Below are 20,981 nucleotides of genomic sequence, written 5' to 3'. Positions count from 1 at the left end.
GAACTGGAATAAATAGGGAGAGAGGGGAGGCGGACCGAAGATGGAGAGAAAAGAAGATAGGTGGAGAGGAGAGTATAGGTGGGGAGGGGATAGGTCAGTCAGGGGAGGACCGACGGGTCAAGGAGGTGGGATGAGGTTAGTAGGTGGGAAATGGAGGTGCGGCTTGAGGTGGGAGGAGGGGATAGGTGAGAGGAAGAACAGGTTAGGGAGGCAGGGACAAGCTGGGCTGGTTTTGTGATGCAGTGGGGGGAGGGGACGAGCTGGGCTGGTTTTGGGATGCAGTGGGGGAGGGGGAGTTATACAACGCGTCATCCTCCGACACTTCTGCCATCTACAATCCAACCCCACCACCCAAGATATTTTTGCATCCCCACCCTTGTCTGTGTTCTGGAGAGACCGCTCTCTCCATGACTCCCTTGTCTGCTCCACATTCCCCTCCAACCCCACCACACCTGACCCTTCCTCTGCAACCGCAGGAAGTGCTACACTTGCCCCCACACCACCTCCCTTACCCCCATCCCAGGCCCCAAGATGACTTTCCATATTAAGCAGATGTTCACCTGCACATCTGCCAATGTGGTATACTGCATCCATTGTACCCAGTGTGGCTTCCTCCACATTGGGGAAACCAAGCGGAGGCTTGGGGACTGCTTTGCAGAACATCTCTCCTCGGTTCGCAATAAACAACTGCACCTCCCAGTCGCAAACCATTTTAACTCCCCCTCTCATTCGTTAGACGACATGTCCATCGTGGGCCTCCTGCAGTGCCACAGTGATGCCACCTGAAGGTTGCAGGAATAGCAACTCATTTTCCGCTTGGGAACCCTGCAGCCCAATGGTATCAATGTGGATTTCGCAAGCTTCAAAATCTCCCCCTCCCCCACTGCATCCCAAAACCAGCCCAGCTCGTCCCTGCCTCCCTAACCTGTTCTTCCTCTCACCTATCCCCACCTCCCACCTCAAGCCGCACCTCCATTTCCCACCTACCAACCTCATCCCGCCTCCTTGACCTGTCCGTCCTCCCCTGACTGACTTATCCCCTCCCCACCTATACTCCCACCTATCTTCTCCTCCATCCGTCTTCGGTCCACCACCCCCTCTCTCCCTATTTATTTCAGAAGCCTCTCCGATGAAGGGTCTAGGCCCGAAACGTCAGCTTGTGTGCTCCTGAGATGCAGCTTGGCCTGCTGTGTTCATCCAGCTCCACACTTTGTTACCATTTAAAAATAGAGTGTTTTTTTAATCCAAACGTGATGCCAGCACAAGGTTCTGGCATGTGTCATTATACAAGCAATCCATACATGGCTTATTTTGTGAAATTCTCCATTTGGGAGATTATGTTTCAATAGTCTGTCAGCACGATCATTTCAGCCCCAGAGGTTACCCAGCCGACTATGTTCGTGATAACAGAGGGTGGCATGTATCACAAGAATGATACATTGATATCTGGGGACTCGGTTGGGGATCGTGACCAAGGGATTCATGCAGTTTTAAGATGTCTGCAGTCTAAAGAGCTTATCTACAATGCAAAATGTGACTTCTCCAAGGAGTCTGTTCACACCTTGGAACACATCATTAACAAGGATTGGGGGAGAAAGCCACACCTCAGAAAAACTAAAGTTTCCAACTTCAGGGAAGATTTCTAGGCACAGTAAATCCGTTAGCAAAATTTGCAGCTATTGCTGAACCTTTGTGGCAAGCCCTTAATAAGACACAAGGATGATGTTGAAACTATTTCAAGAGGATGCTTTCCAAAAGATGAAAGACGTGCTGAATTTCACAGATATTTCGACTGCTGCAATCTGTCTGTATCAGCAATGGGTGCTCCTGCACACATTGCTGTGTTATTGTAGATTAACCTGACGGGCATTGAACACTGGTGTACATTACACCTCCAGGGCATTGTCAGACATGGAGATGCGATCCAGAGTGTAGAAAAGGTGGTTCTCTCTCCGTCACATGGGTGTACAAGAAGTTTTCAGGTTGCATCCTTGACTTCAGAGAAGTGATTAGTTTTGTGCAGGGAGGCTATAAACAATGGTCGATTTGTTCTACAGAGTGACTACCACCAGCTTTACAATGTCTGAGGAGGAATCGTTGGTGAAATCAAATTGTATACTTAGGCCAAAGCAATACAGTGACCCAAACCCAATTAAATTGGCACAAAAGGAAGATTAAGCACAGGCTGCCATTCACTGGTATTACAATTCTTTTCGTATCAAAAATGAATCACGTCAGACACCTGGTGAGTTGACCATGAAATCTTTAGCGTCGATAGCATTTCACCGTTACAGATAAGCTCCTGGTGCTTAACAAGAAACTGGTCACTTCTAACGTTGCCAAGGATACTTGCATATTAGTGCAGAGCCAGGACACGCCTATCTGTTTGGTGTCCTGGAATCTCAAAGGATATTATGTGCTCTCTAGCTGACTGTGTAACTTGTGTGTTATTCACTGAGCAGTGAGAGTCATTGAATCATACAGCGTGGAAGCAGACCCTTCGGCCCAACCTATTCATACCAGCCAGGTTGCCTTATTAATTTCCCCACTAACGCATAGGAAAGAAATGCAATCTGACCTATTTGACAGACAGCCTCACCTTATTGTTGTGGACTGTTTTTCACAGTGGATTGAAGTAGAAAAGTTATATACCCCACCCTAGATGCAGTTGTCAGGGTCTTGTCTGAAGCAGTTGCTACACATGGGATCCCCAGATGTAGTTTGCTAACAAGTCTGGAAGCCAGTTTGCAGCCATTTCCTTGCGTTGATCATGTAAATAGATCTATAACAATATTTGCAGTTCAACGGGAAAGTTAAGGAGAGAAGCCAGGCAGTCAAATTCCTTTTGAAGGAACACAGTGACTTCCATGCAGCCTTGTTCCGTTACTCGACCATCCCACTGCAGTGTGGTGTATCAGCATTGTAACTGCTGCAGAGAAAACTGAAGAGTCAAGAGCCTATGCTACCAAAGAGCCTGAGCCACAGTTGTGCATTTGTAAGAAGGAGCAGCCTAATCAGGAGCAGCAGTAGTGATGTAGTGTGCATGACAGTTGCCATACTTGGGCTAACAGACTACTATTGAAATGGCTATAGTCATCCAGTGCAGCAGCACTAATTGTGTATCATCTGCGCAGCTGAGAGAGTTACTCAGAGGGACCGCAGGGACCTTGTCTCATTGGAGAATAATCATCCATGAATGTTGGATTGGGAAAAACCCAGCATCACGAAGAGCGTCATGGTGGTGGGGATTCATTGGCCAGCCAAGATAAAGATCAGAATCCAGGTTATCAGTCCACGAACCTCAATCTTTCAAATCCAAACAAAATGCAAGATAACAAGGCGTGGAGCTGGATGAACACAGCAGGCCAAGCAGCAGCATAGGAGCAGGAAGGCTGACGTTTCGGGTCTAGACCAACTAGTTGTAGGGTCTAGACCCGAAACGTCAGCCTTCGTCAGCTTTCCTGCTCCTATGATGCTCCTTGGCCTGCTGTGTTCATTCAGCCCTCCACCTTGTTTTCTCAGATTCTCCAGCATCTGCAGTTCCTATTATCCCAAATAAAATGTATTCTGGAATAGTAGTGATGCCGCAATCAGGGTGAGGGAAGGAGGTGTTTTGAGGGGTGGGGGCTGCGGTGGAGACTGTCAGGGTGTGTTTGGGGGCGTGGTGAAGATTGTCTTGGGGGATATGGGGAAATGAAAACTGTCAGAGGGTGAGGATGTGGGGTAAAGACTGTCAGGGGTGAGGAAGGGGGTTAAAAACTGTCAGGGTGTGAGGCAGTGGGGATGAAGATTGTTAGGGGGTAACAGATGGGAGTGAAGATGGTCAGGGAGTGAGGGAGGGAGGCAAAGACTGTCAAGAGGTTAAAGGACAGGTGTAAGGCTATTGGGAATGGGGGTGGAGAAGACTGTTGGGAATGGGAGCGGCGAAATCTGTTGGGAATGGCGCTGGTGAAGAGTGTAGGGAATGGCGGTGGTGAAGGCTTTTGGGAATGGGGGTGGTGAAGTGTGTTGGGAATGGGGGTGGTGAAGGCTTTTGGGAGAGGGGTTGGTGAAGACTGTTGGGAATGGGGGTGGCGAAAACTGTTGGGTGCTGAGGAAGGGAGATGAAAACTGTTGGGAATGGGGGAGGATGATGAATACTGTCTGTGAGGGAGGGATGTGGAAAGAGGTTAAAAATGTCGAGAATGAGGGAGGGGGTGAAGACTGTCAGGGGGTTGAGGAGATGGTTGAAGATTCTGGTGGTGAGGAAGGCAGATGAAAATCGTTAGATGGTGAGGAAGGAAGGTGAAGGCTGTTGGGAATGAGGGTCATGGTGTTAAAATTGTTGGGAATGAAGTGGGTGGTGATGGCTGTTGGAAATTGAGGAAGGAGTAAAGATAGTTTGATAGTGAGGAAGGGAGATAAAAACTGTCGGGAATGGGGGAGGGGCAGTGAAGACTGGAAGGGAATGATGGAAATGAGTGATAATGCTGTCAGTGGGATACCTTATGCATTTTCAAATGCAGTCTCAAGCCCACAGATCCTCCCTCCATCTTGTAGCGTTTGTTCAATGATAAGCTATGTATTGTGAGTAATTTCATTTGGACATTCTCAATCCATGGTTGTTAATAATTGCCAGGTATTATTTCTGTAAATCACATTTTCTACAGCGAAGCAGAGCTGAAAATCGAACAATTAACAAAAGGTTTGGGACATTTCACCTTTTTGCAGAGTATGTCAGCTACTGCCATCATACTCCCACTGACCCTTCACCAATCGGCCAGAAATGTGCAGCTCACTTGTCACGAAAGTAAATAAGAGCAGGGTAACAATTGGTCGGTGATTGCCACTGCTCAAAGGACTTACAGAAGCAGTTTTCAGATGGAAATGCACTTGTCATTATAACATTGCACTGAAACATGATCATTTTCCGATGAAATGACTTCTTGTCCAACGTGGCTGCTGGAACTCAAAGGCTGACTATCCCACTTTCAGCCCAAATGATGAACTTGGGTCCAACCAATTATTTTAGCTCTAAAATAATGAGCATGTCTGCTGTACTTTATTGTTGCCTAAAATAAAATTAAATTGTCAGCAGAACCAGTCAGAAGCAACGGATATCATCACTCACAGATTGTCAGCTCAGTTATCTCTAGAGACGGGTGGTTAGATTATTTGTCTCCTGCAGTTAATTTCACAGAAAAAAAGTGATATAATTGTCATTTTCTTTCATTTTGGTATCAATATTTAATGTAAGCTTCGAGGCAGGAAGGGCATTTAATTAGGAAGGACAGTGATGTATGTTAACCCTGTCCTCGCTTCCAGAATTAAATGGAAACATTCAGTGACTGACAGCAGTTCATTGGTGTACCTGGAACAGGGTATCATGTTGTGTTAACCCGTTTTCAGCAGAAAATGTTTTCTTTTACTGTAAATGCCATGTACATTTATCTTGGTTGGTTTAGCAAGACGATGTTTAATATGTCCATGTATATAACATGAAACCTGTAAAGACCTGATGACCAGAGTCAGCTCAGCCCACAGCAGCATAATTATGTGTTCTAGTTATTTATGATATAATAATTATGTGCCCAGCCTAACTTCTTTTTACATTGCATTTTCCACTGAATCCTGAATGTGGAAACAGATGCTCAGCAGAAAAAAAGTGAAGGTGTCTGTCATAGCACTTACTTGAAAGATGACCAGTTGTCTGATTAGTTTTGAGATGGAGATCAGTAGATGTTGAAATTACCAAATACTCTGACACTGACATTGAATTTCTGCAACCAACTTCACCGTACAAAATGAACGGCTCAGAGCAGAAATGTGTGCATTTCCTGTTCTGCTGGAATCCCACTCATGTTGCACCCCACTATATTTTCTGGGGAGACAGTAGCAGTTTATTGTAGCACTTTCATTTTGGAGCATGGCCTTCTTGCAAAGGCCAAGTTACATGATAACAAATGGTGTAGCAAATGATTTCAGTATTTCTGATAACCATTCATCAACTAAGTATCCTGTGAAAGCAAGGCTTAAAGACTAAAAGATGGAATAAATGTTCACTTACCTCAATACTTAATGTTTATTTAGAGCAAAGCCACATTCTTACACAGTTGGCATCAAAATGTTAACTAGTGATATTAATGGTTTCATGCATTACATCCCTGTTCTTGAGTGTGCAATCACAAAACTAAAACAAATTAATCATCATAAGTTGAAGTGTGTTCTTAACCGTGTTCAGAAAGATATCTCTGGTTTCTCTCAATAAGTGACAAGTTGTGTTGTTTTCCAAGGGCTATGACACTGTCATAGTCTGAAGAGAGCATTGAACCTAACTGGTGTCTCTCCACAGACTATACGTATTAAGAAGCCCATCTGCAAGGTGTTTGGAAAACTCAATAACAGTGCCTGATATTCTGTGAAATTTGATAAACATTAACCATACATAAGGTACAGTGTCTAGTTTTGCCTTCAGTCTTTTTTCACAAGGGCTTAGAGCTACCAAACTTCAGAGAAGGACTAGGAGACTTTGAAATCTTAACATTTGATGATATTATGCAAATATATATGGTCACTCTTGGAAATAAGATTGAGTGGGAAATTATTTGACTTGGGCATTATGTTGGCCAAGATTTATTTCTAACAATGAGAAGCCCCTCCGCCAACTTGTACAAACTCAACCTCACTGTCACAGGGGAAGTTTAACCCAGTCTGAGTGCCCTCAGACTGTTAACTGGACATGAACAGACTTTCCACACAATCAATCCCTCAATGGAGTGAAATCCTATCCCAAACACTTTGTCACATTTGGAGGCTGATTGTTCCTAGCTGTTAGCACTGTCACTGGCAGCTGTGACCGCTCCCTGGAATACTCAGCTGCCCAGCCTGATGATCATGACTGTGCCGCTGAGACAGATGTGAGTGGAGGAGCATGGAGCAATGGGATGAGGGTGCAGCGGGGGGGGAAAGGAGACAGGGGCTGAGAGATGACATTCAGTGTGCCTCTTCCCAAAGCTGGGTCCCATCATCTACTGAGTGCCTGTCAATATGGACATGCTCCACTCTGTGGAGCCACATTGTTTGCTGGACAACAATGTGTCTCTATGAAATTAATGGGGCACCACGGTGTACCGATGGATCCCGGGCTGGAGATGATTTCTTGGGTCAAGCATCACTGGCCGTATGATACGTTCTGAGTGTTTCCCCATAAATTATCTGACATAATAAAAATCTCAAAGGTTGGATTCATGTTGAAACAGATGTCTTGACATTTGTTCACAGCCCTGCTTGCACAGATTAGGTGCTTTGCTTACTGTTATCTCTACACACTACATGCACATGGCAAACTGACTGACTCCAATCACTGAGTGAGTTTCTGAAGCTGGTGTACCTTTATATCAGAATTGTACATGTCATGATTTTGTGTAATTGTCTTAAAGGCACAGGCCTATCTACTCTGGAATCTGTGTAACCAATATTATTTAATCAACCTGTTTGGAGATGTTGTGACACAACTCTGGGCCAGGTGGAATTTGAAACCAGGCCACCTGGCTCAGAGCTAGGGCATTACTACTGCACCACAAGAGCATTCTGAAGCTGCCTTGTAATGTAACAGGGATAATTAGCGTCAAGTAGCTCTTAATGACCCTAACTTACATTCCACCGCCACTTCGACCCATCCCACCTCTAGTTTAATTAGGGACATTTTTCCAACACTGGGGGCATTTCAACCTAATTTTTCCCCACCCTTCCCAGATGTCTGCTCTGACAGTTTCAAGTAAATTCTGCCCATTCACTGTCAATAGATAGGAACCATTATTATAACTGGAAGAAACTGCAATTAATTTTTAGTGTTGACACGATGGAATGACAATGTTGGCTTTAACATTTGATATCTTGTTGGATAAATGCACAAACAAAATCAAATCACCACCTTAACTTCAAATTGAATTCAGTAGATACATGTTGCTCTTCATCAATTGTGTTCTTGGAAGAACACCTTGTATTCACTAAATCTTCCACTGGACAAGAAAAACAGGTGGGGCCGTCTTGTGGTGCAGTGGCAGTGTCCCTACACTCTGGACCGAGAGCCCGGGTTTCAAGTCCCACCTGCTCCAGAGCTGAGTAATAACATCTCTGGACAGGGTGATTAGAAAAATAGGTTTAATGAAAGTTTTGAAAGGAAAATAGTAAATTAAATCCTGGCCAATTAAACTGTTTGAACCTGATTAGATAATCCTTGGAGTAAAATTTAAGACTTTGAAGCTTAGAGCATTCAGCCCTGTTCCAGAAAAAAAGGGGAAAAAACATTCACAGGTATTTGTGCACACCTAAAGGCCATAAACATGTTAAAATGAGGAATGCGTAACATGTTAAAAGGAGGGTTTAAAACTTGAAATTCAGCTCTAATATTTCCTTGTATTGAAACATGCTAAATATCATAGATATTGAGCAAAATATGAGCAAAATTTTGGTGGACAGACAGGTGGAACTTAATATTGGTAACACAAGTCTGGCCTGCTATCTTTGATTTGATTTATCATTTTCACATCTACCTAGATACAGTGTTGTTTTGTATGCGTTACAGGCAGGTTGTACGATACAAACTACAACAAGGTACCAAAACAGAGTGCAGAATACAGTTGTACAGCCATGTGGAAGGTATAGAGAGATCAACATTAACATTTGTCAGTTCAGAAGTCTGGTAACAGCCAGGGAGAAGCTGTTCTTGAATCTGTTTATACACATGTTCAAACTTGAATATCTTCTGCACGACAGAAAAGAGTGGGAAAGAGAGTATAACTGGGTGGGTGAGGTCTTTAATTGTGGTTACATCTAGAGAACCAGGGAGAAACCCACATTGCCTCTATTCGAAAAAGCCCACCACAGTGTTTCACTTCCTGATCAGCTGTTCAGAATACTTCAGTGTAATTGTGTTTCCAGTTGCATGATAAAACTATTGTTGGACGTCTGGTCATCGCCTGACCTTCCTTCCAGAAACAAACTAATATTGAAAAAGAGAAAATATCCGCACCACAGAGATTGCTTTTCTGGGCATGTTTCTTTTGAAATCAGCTTCAACATTACCATAGAATCCAGATCATTATGGATTTATCCTTAAGAGAATTCAGTTGCTTCAGGAACATTATTCACATTTATTTTGCTCATCAAGCTTTGTTCTTCAAGGACCTCCCAAATTTTTTGTCCTTCTCTTTACTGTAATAATATTTTAAGAACTTCAGTAGGGGCACGGAAGAACCTCAAAATTGGGAAAAAAAGAACTATTTGGTACAAAGTGCGACCGCTAAAAGTCTTCCCATCATACACGATATAAAAATGTTCAAGTCCTCCTGAATTGAGTACAAATAGGAGTTCCTTATTAGCTAAGTTTTGTGCAGGTTTTCCATGTCCATAACAAAAGGAAATCTTTCCCTCATCAATTTTCACAATCATGGCTGAAAATTTTACTCCAATTCATTCATCTGGCTACTTCGAGTACTTTTTGACGCATGAAAAATTGCAATAATTGAAATTATACCACAATATGAAAACAATGAATGAAGAGATTTCTGGCAATTTTCTTTTTTATTATAGAACTTCCATCTACAAGGCTGTATTAGACCAATGTCATTTTATTGTAACTAAAAGCCAAACTTTTAATGGTTAAAAAATCTGACAAGTAACTGGCCTAAATTCAAAGCAGTTTGATTTGCTTTCATTTCAAAGTAGTTAAATAAATAATTGTATTTAGATTTTAAAGTTGTTCCCTTTCAAAATATGACAAAAATGGTGAAAGAATTGGGAAGAGCATATGTTACTTGACAGTTTTATAAATTAGCAGCGAATTTTATCATTTTTAATAAATGAATCTTGTTCCTCCAGGTACATTTTGCTTTAACCAATTGAGCTGTTAGTGTCTTTCATTTCCAGCATACTATTACCATGTTTTCAGTACTACAGTAAGTTCCAAAATTAAGATATTCAATATTTTCTTTGGGAGGGAAGCTATATATCAGTTAGCAGGTGTTAAAAATGTTTTGATAATTTGATTTTCTTCTCTTGTCTTACTGTGGTAACACACAGTTGCTCTCATTTTGTTGATGAGAAGTGTATTTGACCCTTAAAAGACTCATGAGGCTGTTGTTTTACTCTTTCATTTATTAAAGCAAATGCTGCGTGCTTTTTGTTTTACATTGTGTCAATGTTTTTTTTTAATCAATTGTGTGTTGTATACAAATGTCAACGTGTGCGACTCAGCTAGAGTTCAACAGGTATCTGTCTCTTTTATTCGAAAATTTCGTCATCGGAACCCTGGCAATGTCTGTCTTCTCTGTTCTGCAGAAATGTTGAAGGAGTTGAACGAGCAGCGCAGAGCGAAAGAGTTTACAGACCTGAAAATAACTGTTGAAGGCAAAGAGTTTGAAGTCCATCAAAATGTTCTAGCTTCCTGCAGCTTATATTTCAAGGAACTGATCAAAAGGTTTGCCTTCCTCAAGCTGTGATCTGGTCGGTTCTTTTGTAGGGTTCATTCGTGTTGCTTTCCTCTCTTGCAGGGTTATGAAGATAGAACCTCCTGTCACAGGGCCAGTAGCCATTCTTTCTATCATTTCAGATGAATGTATTTCTAAATTGAAACTAAACCCTGGTTCATTTGCCTGTTATATTTTTGATTAATAGCTGCTTCAATTTAGAGTGAAGAAATGAGAAGTTCCATGACTGAGGATCCCTATTTATTTGACAAAACTTTTCTTTTTGGTGACTTCTTTGTTTCATTTTAAACAACAGAAAAATATTATACTTTCTGATTTCAATACATGTTTAAATTCTGCTGTTTGAGGAAAGATCATTGTCAATTATCAACAGTGATTTGCCAAGAAATATATTACTCCTTCGTCTGCTTACCAACAGAATTGTTATAGTGCTATTTTTTTACATAACTAACTAACTCTATCTAATCGTCAAAGCCCTTAATTTGCAAAATGGCTAAAGGATTGTGGCAGGTTAAATATTCCAGTTTTGCAAAATTACATACATAGCAAGGAAGTAAGTTATGTGCAAAGTAAACAATTACATTATAGAATGTCACACTTATGTTGGTTTGAACATATTTATAATTTGGGTTTAATATAATCTGTTATGAAATCATTTATGAATTGGCAAATGTTGACATATTACGAAGAAATAGAATGAGCGTCATGCTGATTATAAGGATTTTTAATGCTGTGCTGCTACAATGTAAATGGAAATGACGGCTGGAAGGATTTTTTTGGTTTTAAAGGATTTATAATTTTTAAGTTATTTTTCATTTTGCTTAAACTTCTATTAACTGTTCCATTAAATCCGTGGAAATTGTTAGATATTCCATGCATAAGTTGAACAAATAACCCCTTGGAGATTGCATGACATCAATTGAAAGTAAGATTAGGGAAAATGCTCCTGCTGTCAATTCAATATGTGAAATTTAATATTTGTTTTTGGTTTATGTTCTCAAATATAGTGAAGTGAACTCTCAATTAGCTATTTTAAACTCAAGTGTCATTGGGATTAGACTGCTGGAGCATGCTTGATGCAGCTAAAATAATGCTTCTTTCTCAAAGTACATTGCTGAGTAGGTTGCTAAGGGATTACATGAATTTATACCAATTGCCTTTCATCATCTATTGGTAAAATAAACCGTACTATCATTTCTATAACTCCACTGCAAGCTTAATTGATGAAAAATGTGTTTTTTTCATAACTTGAATATCCTTTCTTCCAACCTAACTGTATCATACAGGCTATTTACATGAGTCAGTTATTCATGAATATTCTCTGAGAGGCTATTAGTAAACTGAATAGAACAAGCAGTGATGTATAATGTAGTTTGGGACTGGTTAAAGTTGAAATCCTTGCATATCGTTGATGTTGGCTACTCAGGCATTTCAGTCGAGCGATTACTGTTAATTCAATTCTGTTAAAATATCTCAAAGCCCAGCTTTTATTATACACAATATGCAATGAATTTAAACACGATTTGATGGTTTTTAAAGTACAGTTTTGCAGTTCTTTTCAGTGTGACATTTTTATGATTCCTGATAAAAAGTATTAATCTTTGAACATTTGTGCAGAATCTGTGAATGCCTACCTTTGACACTTCCAAGCTGTAGGATTAATGATGGCAAAGCTTCCTAATTATCCCCTTCTATATACCCTGCACATATCTTCAGAGAGATGTGTCATCTGAAGGGAGGAATCATGAAGTAGTCTAGTACTTCTTTGTGATTTTTGCTCGCTGTAGCTTTGTGAGAGCTAGATATCTTGTCAATCTTTCCATTCTACAAACAATCCACAATCCAAATCAGCTCTGTTCTTTTGTCCGCAGGAATTAGTTACAATTGTTCTTCTATTAGGAAACATTTCTGTTTGTATTTTTCACTTTTTTCACAATTGGGTCTATAAGAGTGATGGTGTGTTCCTTTTAGTAGCATATTTTCAACTGTGATCAACTTAGAGAAAACGTTTTAACATCTGAACTATATCACTCAAATTATATACTTTACAATCAAAGTTGTAAGAGACATAAAAACACCCAGATACACATTCACAGAGCAATCAGTTGTGGGACTGATCTCAAAAACAGCAGCTTTGAAATTCAAGCTCTTGACTGGATCTAACCTCTTTCCTGCAGGTTTTGCTCCAAGATCCCAGAACGCATAGGAAGACAGAACAGTCTATAACAACTGTAACATCTTAGTGCCACTTAGTTCTCTGATTGTTCTGCATGCCTGTTGATTCTTTCCCCTAAACTAGGCATAAGAGTGAAAGATGAATTGTCTTCTCACTTACATTCGCCATTACCTCCTGGAATAATCTTATTTGATGAGCTGAATCTGTAAATCACATTGAGATTTTCCACTTCTGCTGACGAATATGATGCATGTCTTGACTCAATTTATAATCTGTTGAAATTAGATGCATCCTTAGAGTTTCCAGTGCACACTCCATTATAGTCTGTAACCAATTTGTTTTCAGAAAGCTTTAATGTAATCTCAAACTGAACCATAAATTGCTGGAGGGACTCAAAGTCTGGCAGTATCTGTGCAGACAAAACAGTTTGAAACTGGACCTGATGAAGGGTCACTAGACTCGAAACATTAATTCGGTTTTCTCCCCACAGATGCTGCCAGACTTTCTAGGATCCTTCAGCAATTTCTGTTTTTGTTTCAGATCTCCAGCATCTGCAGTTATTTGTAATTTCTTTCACTAAGGAAACATTTATCTTAACATTTTTGTTTTATGCAGCAAAAGATATTCCTTGCACAGCAAAAAGCCTAAAGCCTCTCGCATAAAAATGAACTTTCCTTTGAAACAAAAGGGAATCAAAAATATATTAAATGAATACAAGTTATTCAGCCAAATGTTTCCCAAATTGTCACATAAAATGCTGGAGAATCCAGGGTATGTATTTGTCAACAGATGGTGCAGATTCAGTATGTAATCGGCAGGCTCCTGTACCCATCTGTTAGCATTAGATTGTCTGTAAGACTGCTTTAACGTTGTTGGAGCTTATACATGAAAAGTGCAGTTTAATTTTTTCCACTCTCTTCCACTGACAGCTTGCTGCCTCAGGCTGTTCAATGATGATTTCTTATTCTCAGAGTAGATAATCTCATGGTGCCTAGGAAATCATTCACTCTGAAGGTGTGAAATACCAAGTTGAAAATTAATTTGTAGTGTCAGAATAATAAATCCTGGGACTTAAGTTGTGATAGCCTGACAGTTTTGCTTTAATTGCATTTTTACTCAATTACAATCTTAAATCAAACTTCATAATTCATCTGGCATCCATTTTGGCTGACCCTATGCAGAAGAACTCTTGAGATGAGTATCCCCTGTGTCAAAGTTTACAGTAGGTCTGGATGATGACCCTCTTTGTTCAGTCCATGACAACATCATGGAGGTCATAAATTCTCCATGTGCATGTAGATTTTCTTTCGAGCTGTGGCATGAAGATTAACTTGATCAGTATCCAAACAATCAAAAGCTTGCCTTAGATTTCTGTTCACTAAATCACTAAGTCTGTCATGTTAAACTTCACAAATACTTAGCTTTTCTTAGGCCCTGTCGAAGATGTTCTGATTAGAACTGTTTCAAGGATACCACTCTCCAAAAGTACAGTGGTTCCTGCCACCGTTTCACTAGGAGATGACCATCATATTTCAGAACATTAGTACATTTCAAACCCTTGAATCATGTGTCAGCATCGTAAAGCTTTATGCAAATAAATAAATATGCTGTAACTATATTATCATTTCAGCAATTCGATTACCAAGTAACAGAGTACCAGATTATTTTATGATTGTGAAGTGTTATATTATTGTGAATTTGAAACCTGAAAACTATTATGAAAAGTTAAAGCCCATTTCAGTAAAGCTATGGGTCAACACCTAAAGATTTGCTGCACCTAGAGACTTGTAAATGAACTTGCACAACATTAATAACAATTATTGTTTGAATCTCTCTTGCAGAGAAGATACATTTTAGTGCATCGTTTTTAAGACAGGCCATTAGATTGAATCATTAATGGCCTAAGTTAAAAATTTCACTATATATTTATGGAAAATTACAGAACAAGAAATGACATGAAGCACTAAAATCTGATTTTCTCTAAACATTTATCCTCTTTTCACATTGGGTTGCCCTTGATACATTTCATCTAAATAATGTGTTTGCGTTGCAGAGGTAGCCCACTCTGCTCAACTTGGGCCCCGTCAGTGCAAATGTCCTTTATACCATTGGAGTGAGGAAAGATTGCATAGCTTGTTGTTGGGTTGCATCCAGCAAAATATTAAAAGGAAACTGTCCATTTGTGTGTGTCTTAATTCTGGAGAATGATAAATATTGATGCTAATCAATAAATGAGAAAGCCCTTTACAAAGATTGCTCATGCTTTCAGATACATTTTATGCAGACTGTTCTCCTGTAAATAGCCTGAATGATTTATTTATTCTTAACATGATCCTCGAAAGATGGAAGAGAATTTTTTTCAGCATATAATTAATGTATAATTTTTCACACTCAACCTAATAGAAAACTAATGTTCTTGTAGATAATTTACCATCGTATTTTTGCACAGTGAATACCAGAAGCAATCACATTCTCATTTTTGCATTTTTCATCAGTCAATAATTTTGCTGATTTTTTTTTGCTTGCAGCATTTTTCTGACATGAATCTGAGCAAATTTAATCTTACATGAGGGCAGCAAAGCCCTTTTGCCTTACTTTCAATTATGCATTTAGAGCAATTCACTATTAATAAACAGAGAATACTTTATCCACAGGATGTTCTGTGAATTTGAGAGAGAGGTTTTCAAAACTTCACGTTGCCTTTTACAGCACAAAGTTGAACTTATACCTCCATTTTCTTCCTATGTTGTGATGTAGCTAAACGAGTGTGGCAGTTAATGGGTAATACCGTTTAAACATTACTGCAAGAAAAATAATCAAAGGAAAGGGTCAACTGCAGTTCTAGAATTCGACTGAAATAAAATGAGTGTGTTTCAGAGCGCCTATTATGATCGTAGCGTCCATCAGACAAAGCTGGCTTTGTTCTGTTATGAAATACAAAGTGCAAACTTCGCCATGCATGAAATGTTGAAATAAATTGCTCTAATATTTCCTCTGATGTCAGTTTTGAATTGGGTTGGACAAAATGGTGTTACAATTTTCTGACTCCAAATCAGTATTAAATTTCATAGACTGAAAGTGATAATCAGTGCTGGTTTTCAGGCTTTTTTTTCATTTTTAGCATTTGTGCTTATGATGTAGGTTGTAGCTTTCGATAACAATCACAAAGATGACTTATTGAAGTTTCCTGACATTGGATTCCTCTGAGGGAGTGAAGTAATATTTACTGTTATGCTTGGCTACTTGTAAGAATTGTGAAGTTCAAATCAACTCATCAGGTTTTTGGAATTCACATTGAGGAAAACTCTAATACTCTTGAAGTGTGTCAACAAGTCAGTCAATTCAAAGATATATGGATTATATATCTGTCACAAATAGATGAATTAAAAAGCTGCAAAGAATAAATGTTAAGGACAGCTTCTTGTAATAGCAAATAGATCTAGTGCAGAATGTATAATTCTGTAGATTTCTTATTGAATACCACTAAATATTTTATTTTATAGGTTCTAAAAATCTGTGGCCCTGGGTAGAGTGGCTTCTAAAATACTATGAATAAAAAGTAAATGTTGGTAATCTGATTGAAAAGTAATGTATTTCTGCTTGCCTGAATTACTGATGTTTACAAATGTAGGCTTAATGTGTTTATATAACTTAGAACATTTTATGTATGATAAGGAGAATGAGCAATATTGTTTTTAAATTCTCAAACCTCTATCAAATTCAAGCCTTAAAATTACTCAAATCATAGTTCAGTATAAGTCATATATTGCACACAGCAGGTAACTCTTTAAGGATTGAAGTAGCATTCACTGTTGCAGTTTAAGTTATAGAATTTAAAAATTCCTTTTCCTTTCTATTGAAGGACCAGTGCCCAAGGTTGAGCTTTATTTACAGGATTGACGTATGGACTACAACAGTCAACTGTGTTTGGTGTTTCTCATCTCCTCCCATTGTTTTATTTGTTTCGTACTATCTAGGAGTCCTTCAATGTGGCTTTCCTTGTGGACTAGTCATTGTTGTATTTGTCTGCAATTCATTTAGTTGATCAATTACATGTCCAAATTAATGACTTGCATACTGCCCAGTGTTCCCACAAGTGAACTGATTCCATGTTCCTTCCTTCCTAATGTCTTCATTATTAGTTCTATTGTGTTTCCATCTGCTTTAAGTATTTATATATTTATTCAGAAAATGCTCACTACAAAGGAATATATGGTTGTTCGTGTTTCTGCATTTCCACAGTATTTGGCAACAGAAACTGATAAAGTAGTTCTTATAAGTGCTATGTGTCTCAAATTATGAATGTCTTTTTTGAAAAAATTCAGTGCTCAAAAGATTAAGAGCATTAATATTTGAGAATGTATTAGAATTGAATTGAATTAGCTTTATTGTGACGTACTCAAATGAGTACAATACAGCACCATCTTATGTACAAAGGTATAGAGGTGCAGATACTTAAGATCAAATTCTTAGAAAACAAGAAAAATTCACTGGACACTACTTGAGATCTGTTCCATTATGGCTTTAACTTGAATGTAAGATTATTGATTTATGGCAACTCAGCTCGTTGTGATACAAAAGTATTTGCTACTGAAAAAAAAGGAGAGAATTGTATGTCCTGCTCACGCCCATCAACCAAAGTGGATTGGCACACAGAGTGGATGTAAACTCCCAGGTCATGCCAGTGGGTATATACCCGATGTCCTCTTGCTATTTTGGCAGTTGCAGGGGAAGCATGGGTTTTCTTTGAGTCCATTGATGCTCTTAAGTAACTACTTAATGACCACATAAGGTCTTCCTCACCACCACAGCTGTTGGTATTTCATCTGGTGACTTCTTTGCGAACTGGGAGATTGTGGAGTGGAGACGGCTCTCCTGTTTAGGTAGCTTGTGCCCAAGGGAGACACCCTACCAGGCAGCTCCCCCATCCCCATCTCTACTTGTTGCTGCCTCCAGGCTGACCCCGTTAAAACCCTGGATTTACCAGAGTCTCCTTTTTCGATGCTTCCTCTTTGGCGGGGCCTGCCTGTAGTCCTGTCAAAGAGCACTTCTCCCAGTAGTACAACCAGGTGAAGGAAATTGACCCGTTCCCTGGTCAGCTCTTAATGGAGGTGGAATTTCATCCCTACTGAGTCAGTTAACAGCCCAATAACTGTGAACTTTGTCAGTCAGGAAGAGGTGGGCTTACCTCTGACTTTTAAGATGGGTGAAAGCAAGACTATGTCCCAACACTCCAGCCATAAAATGTTCTGATTGATAATTGTACTTGACAAGTTGAATCACGCTGACACGTTCACCAGTTTCAAAACAGCCTGGAAAAACAAAATGCCAGAAAAAGATCAGTTCTGAATGATATTGAGGCTATCTTAATGGTGATCTACCTTGTCCACATAATCATGAGGATAATATAGATGGGTTTGTGAGAATTGAATATATTGTACAATATTACCAAAATGGGTATAATCCCTGACATTAGTCAACCATTGACGACAATTGTTGCTCACAGTTATAGAAAAGATCTTTTACAGCCCTTGATTTTAACTGTATTCACATTCTAATTACTGCAGACATTTTACTTCAGAAAATGGAACATGCTTTTGTCACAGTACTGTCACATTATTAACAAAACAGGTCTTCAAGTTTCATGACTGATTAAAGCTACATACTTCAGTAATCTCCAGCATCTGCAGTTCCCATTATCTCTGATACTTCAGTAATGTTTTGCAGCCCCAGTGCTGAGAAGTTGGAATCTGTTATCTTAACTCAAATGCAGAAATCATAATTTCACAATTATTGAATTATACAGGCTGATAGTAAGTCATGGAAAAAATTTATAACTTGATTGTGGCCGAGACTTGTCAGCTACTAGATTTTTCACATTTGAGAAGTAATAGCAGTGTTACTTTGCTACCAATGTGTTGCTCTTTATCGATTCCTGACATATTAATGTAACCTTTCATTGCAGTTAAAATATCCTGATTGTAAGATGACCATTGTGTAAATATTGACATTCAAATATTTGACCACACTTTTTAATCAAACTTGTCTGCAAGTAACCTATTTAAAACAAACAGATTATAATTTCAGATAAAATAGCAGAAAGAGAAATTTGACACAAGCAAGTTCTAGATACATACGTCCCTACTGATCATAATTTCCAAGCTAATTTCATTGCTTATTGGACAATCTGGAAAATTTTAGGTATGACTTTAATATGTAATTATTTAACAGTTTTATTCCAGGCTTTATTTTCATTTTACCTATTAATCAAAACATTGCAAATAATGATATGCAGGTGTCAGTGTTGGTCTGAGGTGGACAAAATCAGAAGTCACAAGACACCAGGTTATAGTCCAATGGGGTTATTTGAAATCACAAGCTTTCGAAGTGCTGCTCCCTTCACCAGGTGAAGTACTGCAAAAGCTTTTGATTTTATGGACGATAAACTGGTATTGTCTGACTTCTGACACTGCAAGGAAGTTATTGGTGTCTTTATCATTTCTAATTAACTTATCAATCAGCTCTGCATTGTCTGTGAAGCCTTTGAGAGAGACTGAGTTTGAGGATGAAGTTAACAAATTCCAGACACTGAGCCTCGCCACAATGAGCACATTGTTGCCTCACAGCACCAGGGACCCATTTTTGATTCCACCCTCAGTCGACTGTCTGTCAGGAGTTTGCACATTCTCCCCATATCTGTGATTTCAACCGGGTGCCCCAGTTTCCTCCCACAGCTCCAAGACGCACTGATTAGGTGGATTGCCCATTCTAAATTTCCTGCAAATCCCAGGGATATGAAGGTTAGGCAGATTAGCCATGGGAAATGCAAGGTTACAGGATAGGTTCAGGGTGTGTGTGTCTGGGTGGAATGCCCTTCAGGGGGTCAGTGTGGAATCAGTGAACTGAATAGCCTGCTTCCACACTCTGTATGGATTCTCTGTGATTCTGTGACTTTTGTTCTAATTAACCATGGAAAATACAGGGTTACAGGGATCTGGGTGGGATGCTCTTCAGAGAGCCAGTGTGGATTTGTTGGGCCGAATGGTCTATTTCCACACTATAGGAATTGCATGAATCTATGAACGTGAATCTAAAATCTGAAGTATTGACCTTAATTTTTGTGTCAACAGAGAAAAGCAAACCCTTAAATTCCAAAGAGAATTTTAACATGGAATGTTTCAGATGTCCATCCTGTGTTCCTCATTAAAACAATTTGCTTAAGGGCTGCATGTTTTTTTTAAATGTTCTGTATCACTGCCTGTTCTATTTTGAGAAGATTTTGTTTCCACCTTACTGTATTATACTCAATTCGTAACCCCAGTTTGATCCCTTAGCTGTAGTTGTCTTGTACACTGATACGTTAAATTAGGGCAGCCGATAACCCTAAGGTTTCCTAGGGTACAATTGTAAATCTATAATACAACATCTTTCCATCCTGGACACTTACCGTCCTCAGAAACCAACCAACAATGGGAAGTGGTGAGCAGGGGTATTCCCACTTTTTTTAAAAACAAAAGCCAAACAACAATTTATAAATAACAAACAACAAACACTGCACACCGCAAGCCGTGTGATAAGGATCCAAGAAAATCAAAAACTAAAGAGGGAAAACAAGGATGGGATGTTGCTAAATCTAACCAATGTTTGAGGGGAAGATAATGCCTTGATTCACTGGTTGAATGATGTTCACCCACCTCTAACGGCTTCAGGAGGAGAGAACTCAGCTCTTTTATCCCCCCAAAAACCACACCAACAAATCCCCAATTAATCAATCAAGCGGAATTCACCCTTTTACTGAAAGCACATTGGTTGAAATGTAAGATGATCAAAATTACCAATTCTGTCCATGTTGCTATTCTTTATCATCTAACATAACACTTAATCATAGTGATGACAGACACTCCATGTTCGTTCATATGGTAGATTCATAGGACACTTGCCTTCACCTGCAGATTATTTTTAATCAACCTGTTTTCAGATATTAAAACTCACCTCTGGAGCAGCTGGGATTTGAACCCAGGCCTCCTGACTCAGAGGTACGAACATTACCACTGTGCCACAACAGCTTTAAGATTTTTTCTGTATTTAGCTTGTGTTTCCCAAACCAACTTGCTCCAAGATACTTTTGCACACCTCTGGAGCAGCTGGGTCTTTTGGTCTATGGTTAAGGGGCACTACCCCTGCACTACAGTAAGTCCTTTGCTCAGCTCTTTCAAAAAGAAGTCTGGTCAACATCACCTGCTCCCAATCAGCCTGTGGTGCTTTTTTTTGGGGGGGGGGGGGTGGAAATGATGGTGCAGTTGTAATGTCACTGCACTAGCAATCCAGAGTTCAAA

General features: G+C 39.5%; 1 protein-coding gene across 6 annotated transcripts in view; it reads left to right on the top strand.

Annotated features, from left to right (window-relative positions):
• Positions 1–20,981, top strand: part of LOC125452825 (kelch-like protein 29) — a 371,153-nt gene that overhangs the window by 264,169 nt on the left and 86,003 nt on the right. For all 6 annotated transcript variants that reach the window (XM_059645636.1, XM_048531718.2, XM_048531717.2 and 3 more), the window contains one exon: positions 10,321–10,459. In XM_059645636.1, coding sequence (XP_059501619.1) covers positions 10,321–10,459 — 139 coding nt within the window. The remainder of the gene's footprint in view (positions 1–10,320; positions 10,460–20,981) is intronic.

Source organism: Stegostoma tigrinum, chromosome 4, assembly GCF_030684315.1.
Source record: "Stegostoma tigrinum isolate sSteTig4 chromosome 4, sSteTig4.hap1, whole genome shotgun sequence".
Classification (NCBI taxonomy): domain Eukaryota; kingdom Metazoa; phylum Chordata; class Chondrichthyes; order Orectolobiformes; family Stegostomatidae; genus Stegostoma; species Stegostoma tigrinum.
Note: the sequence above shows the minus strand (reverse complement) of the source record. Positions and strands in the feature narration are given on the sequence as shown.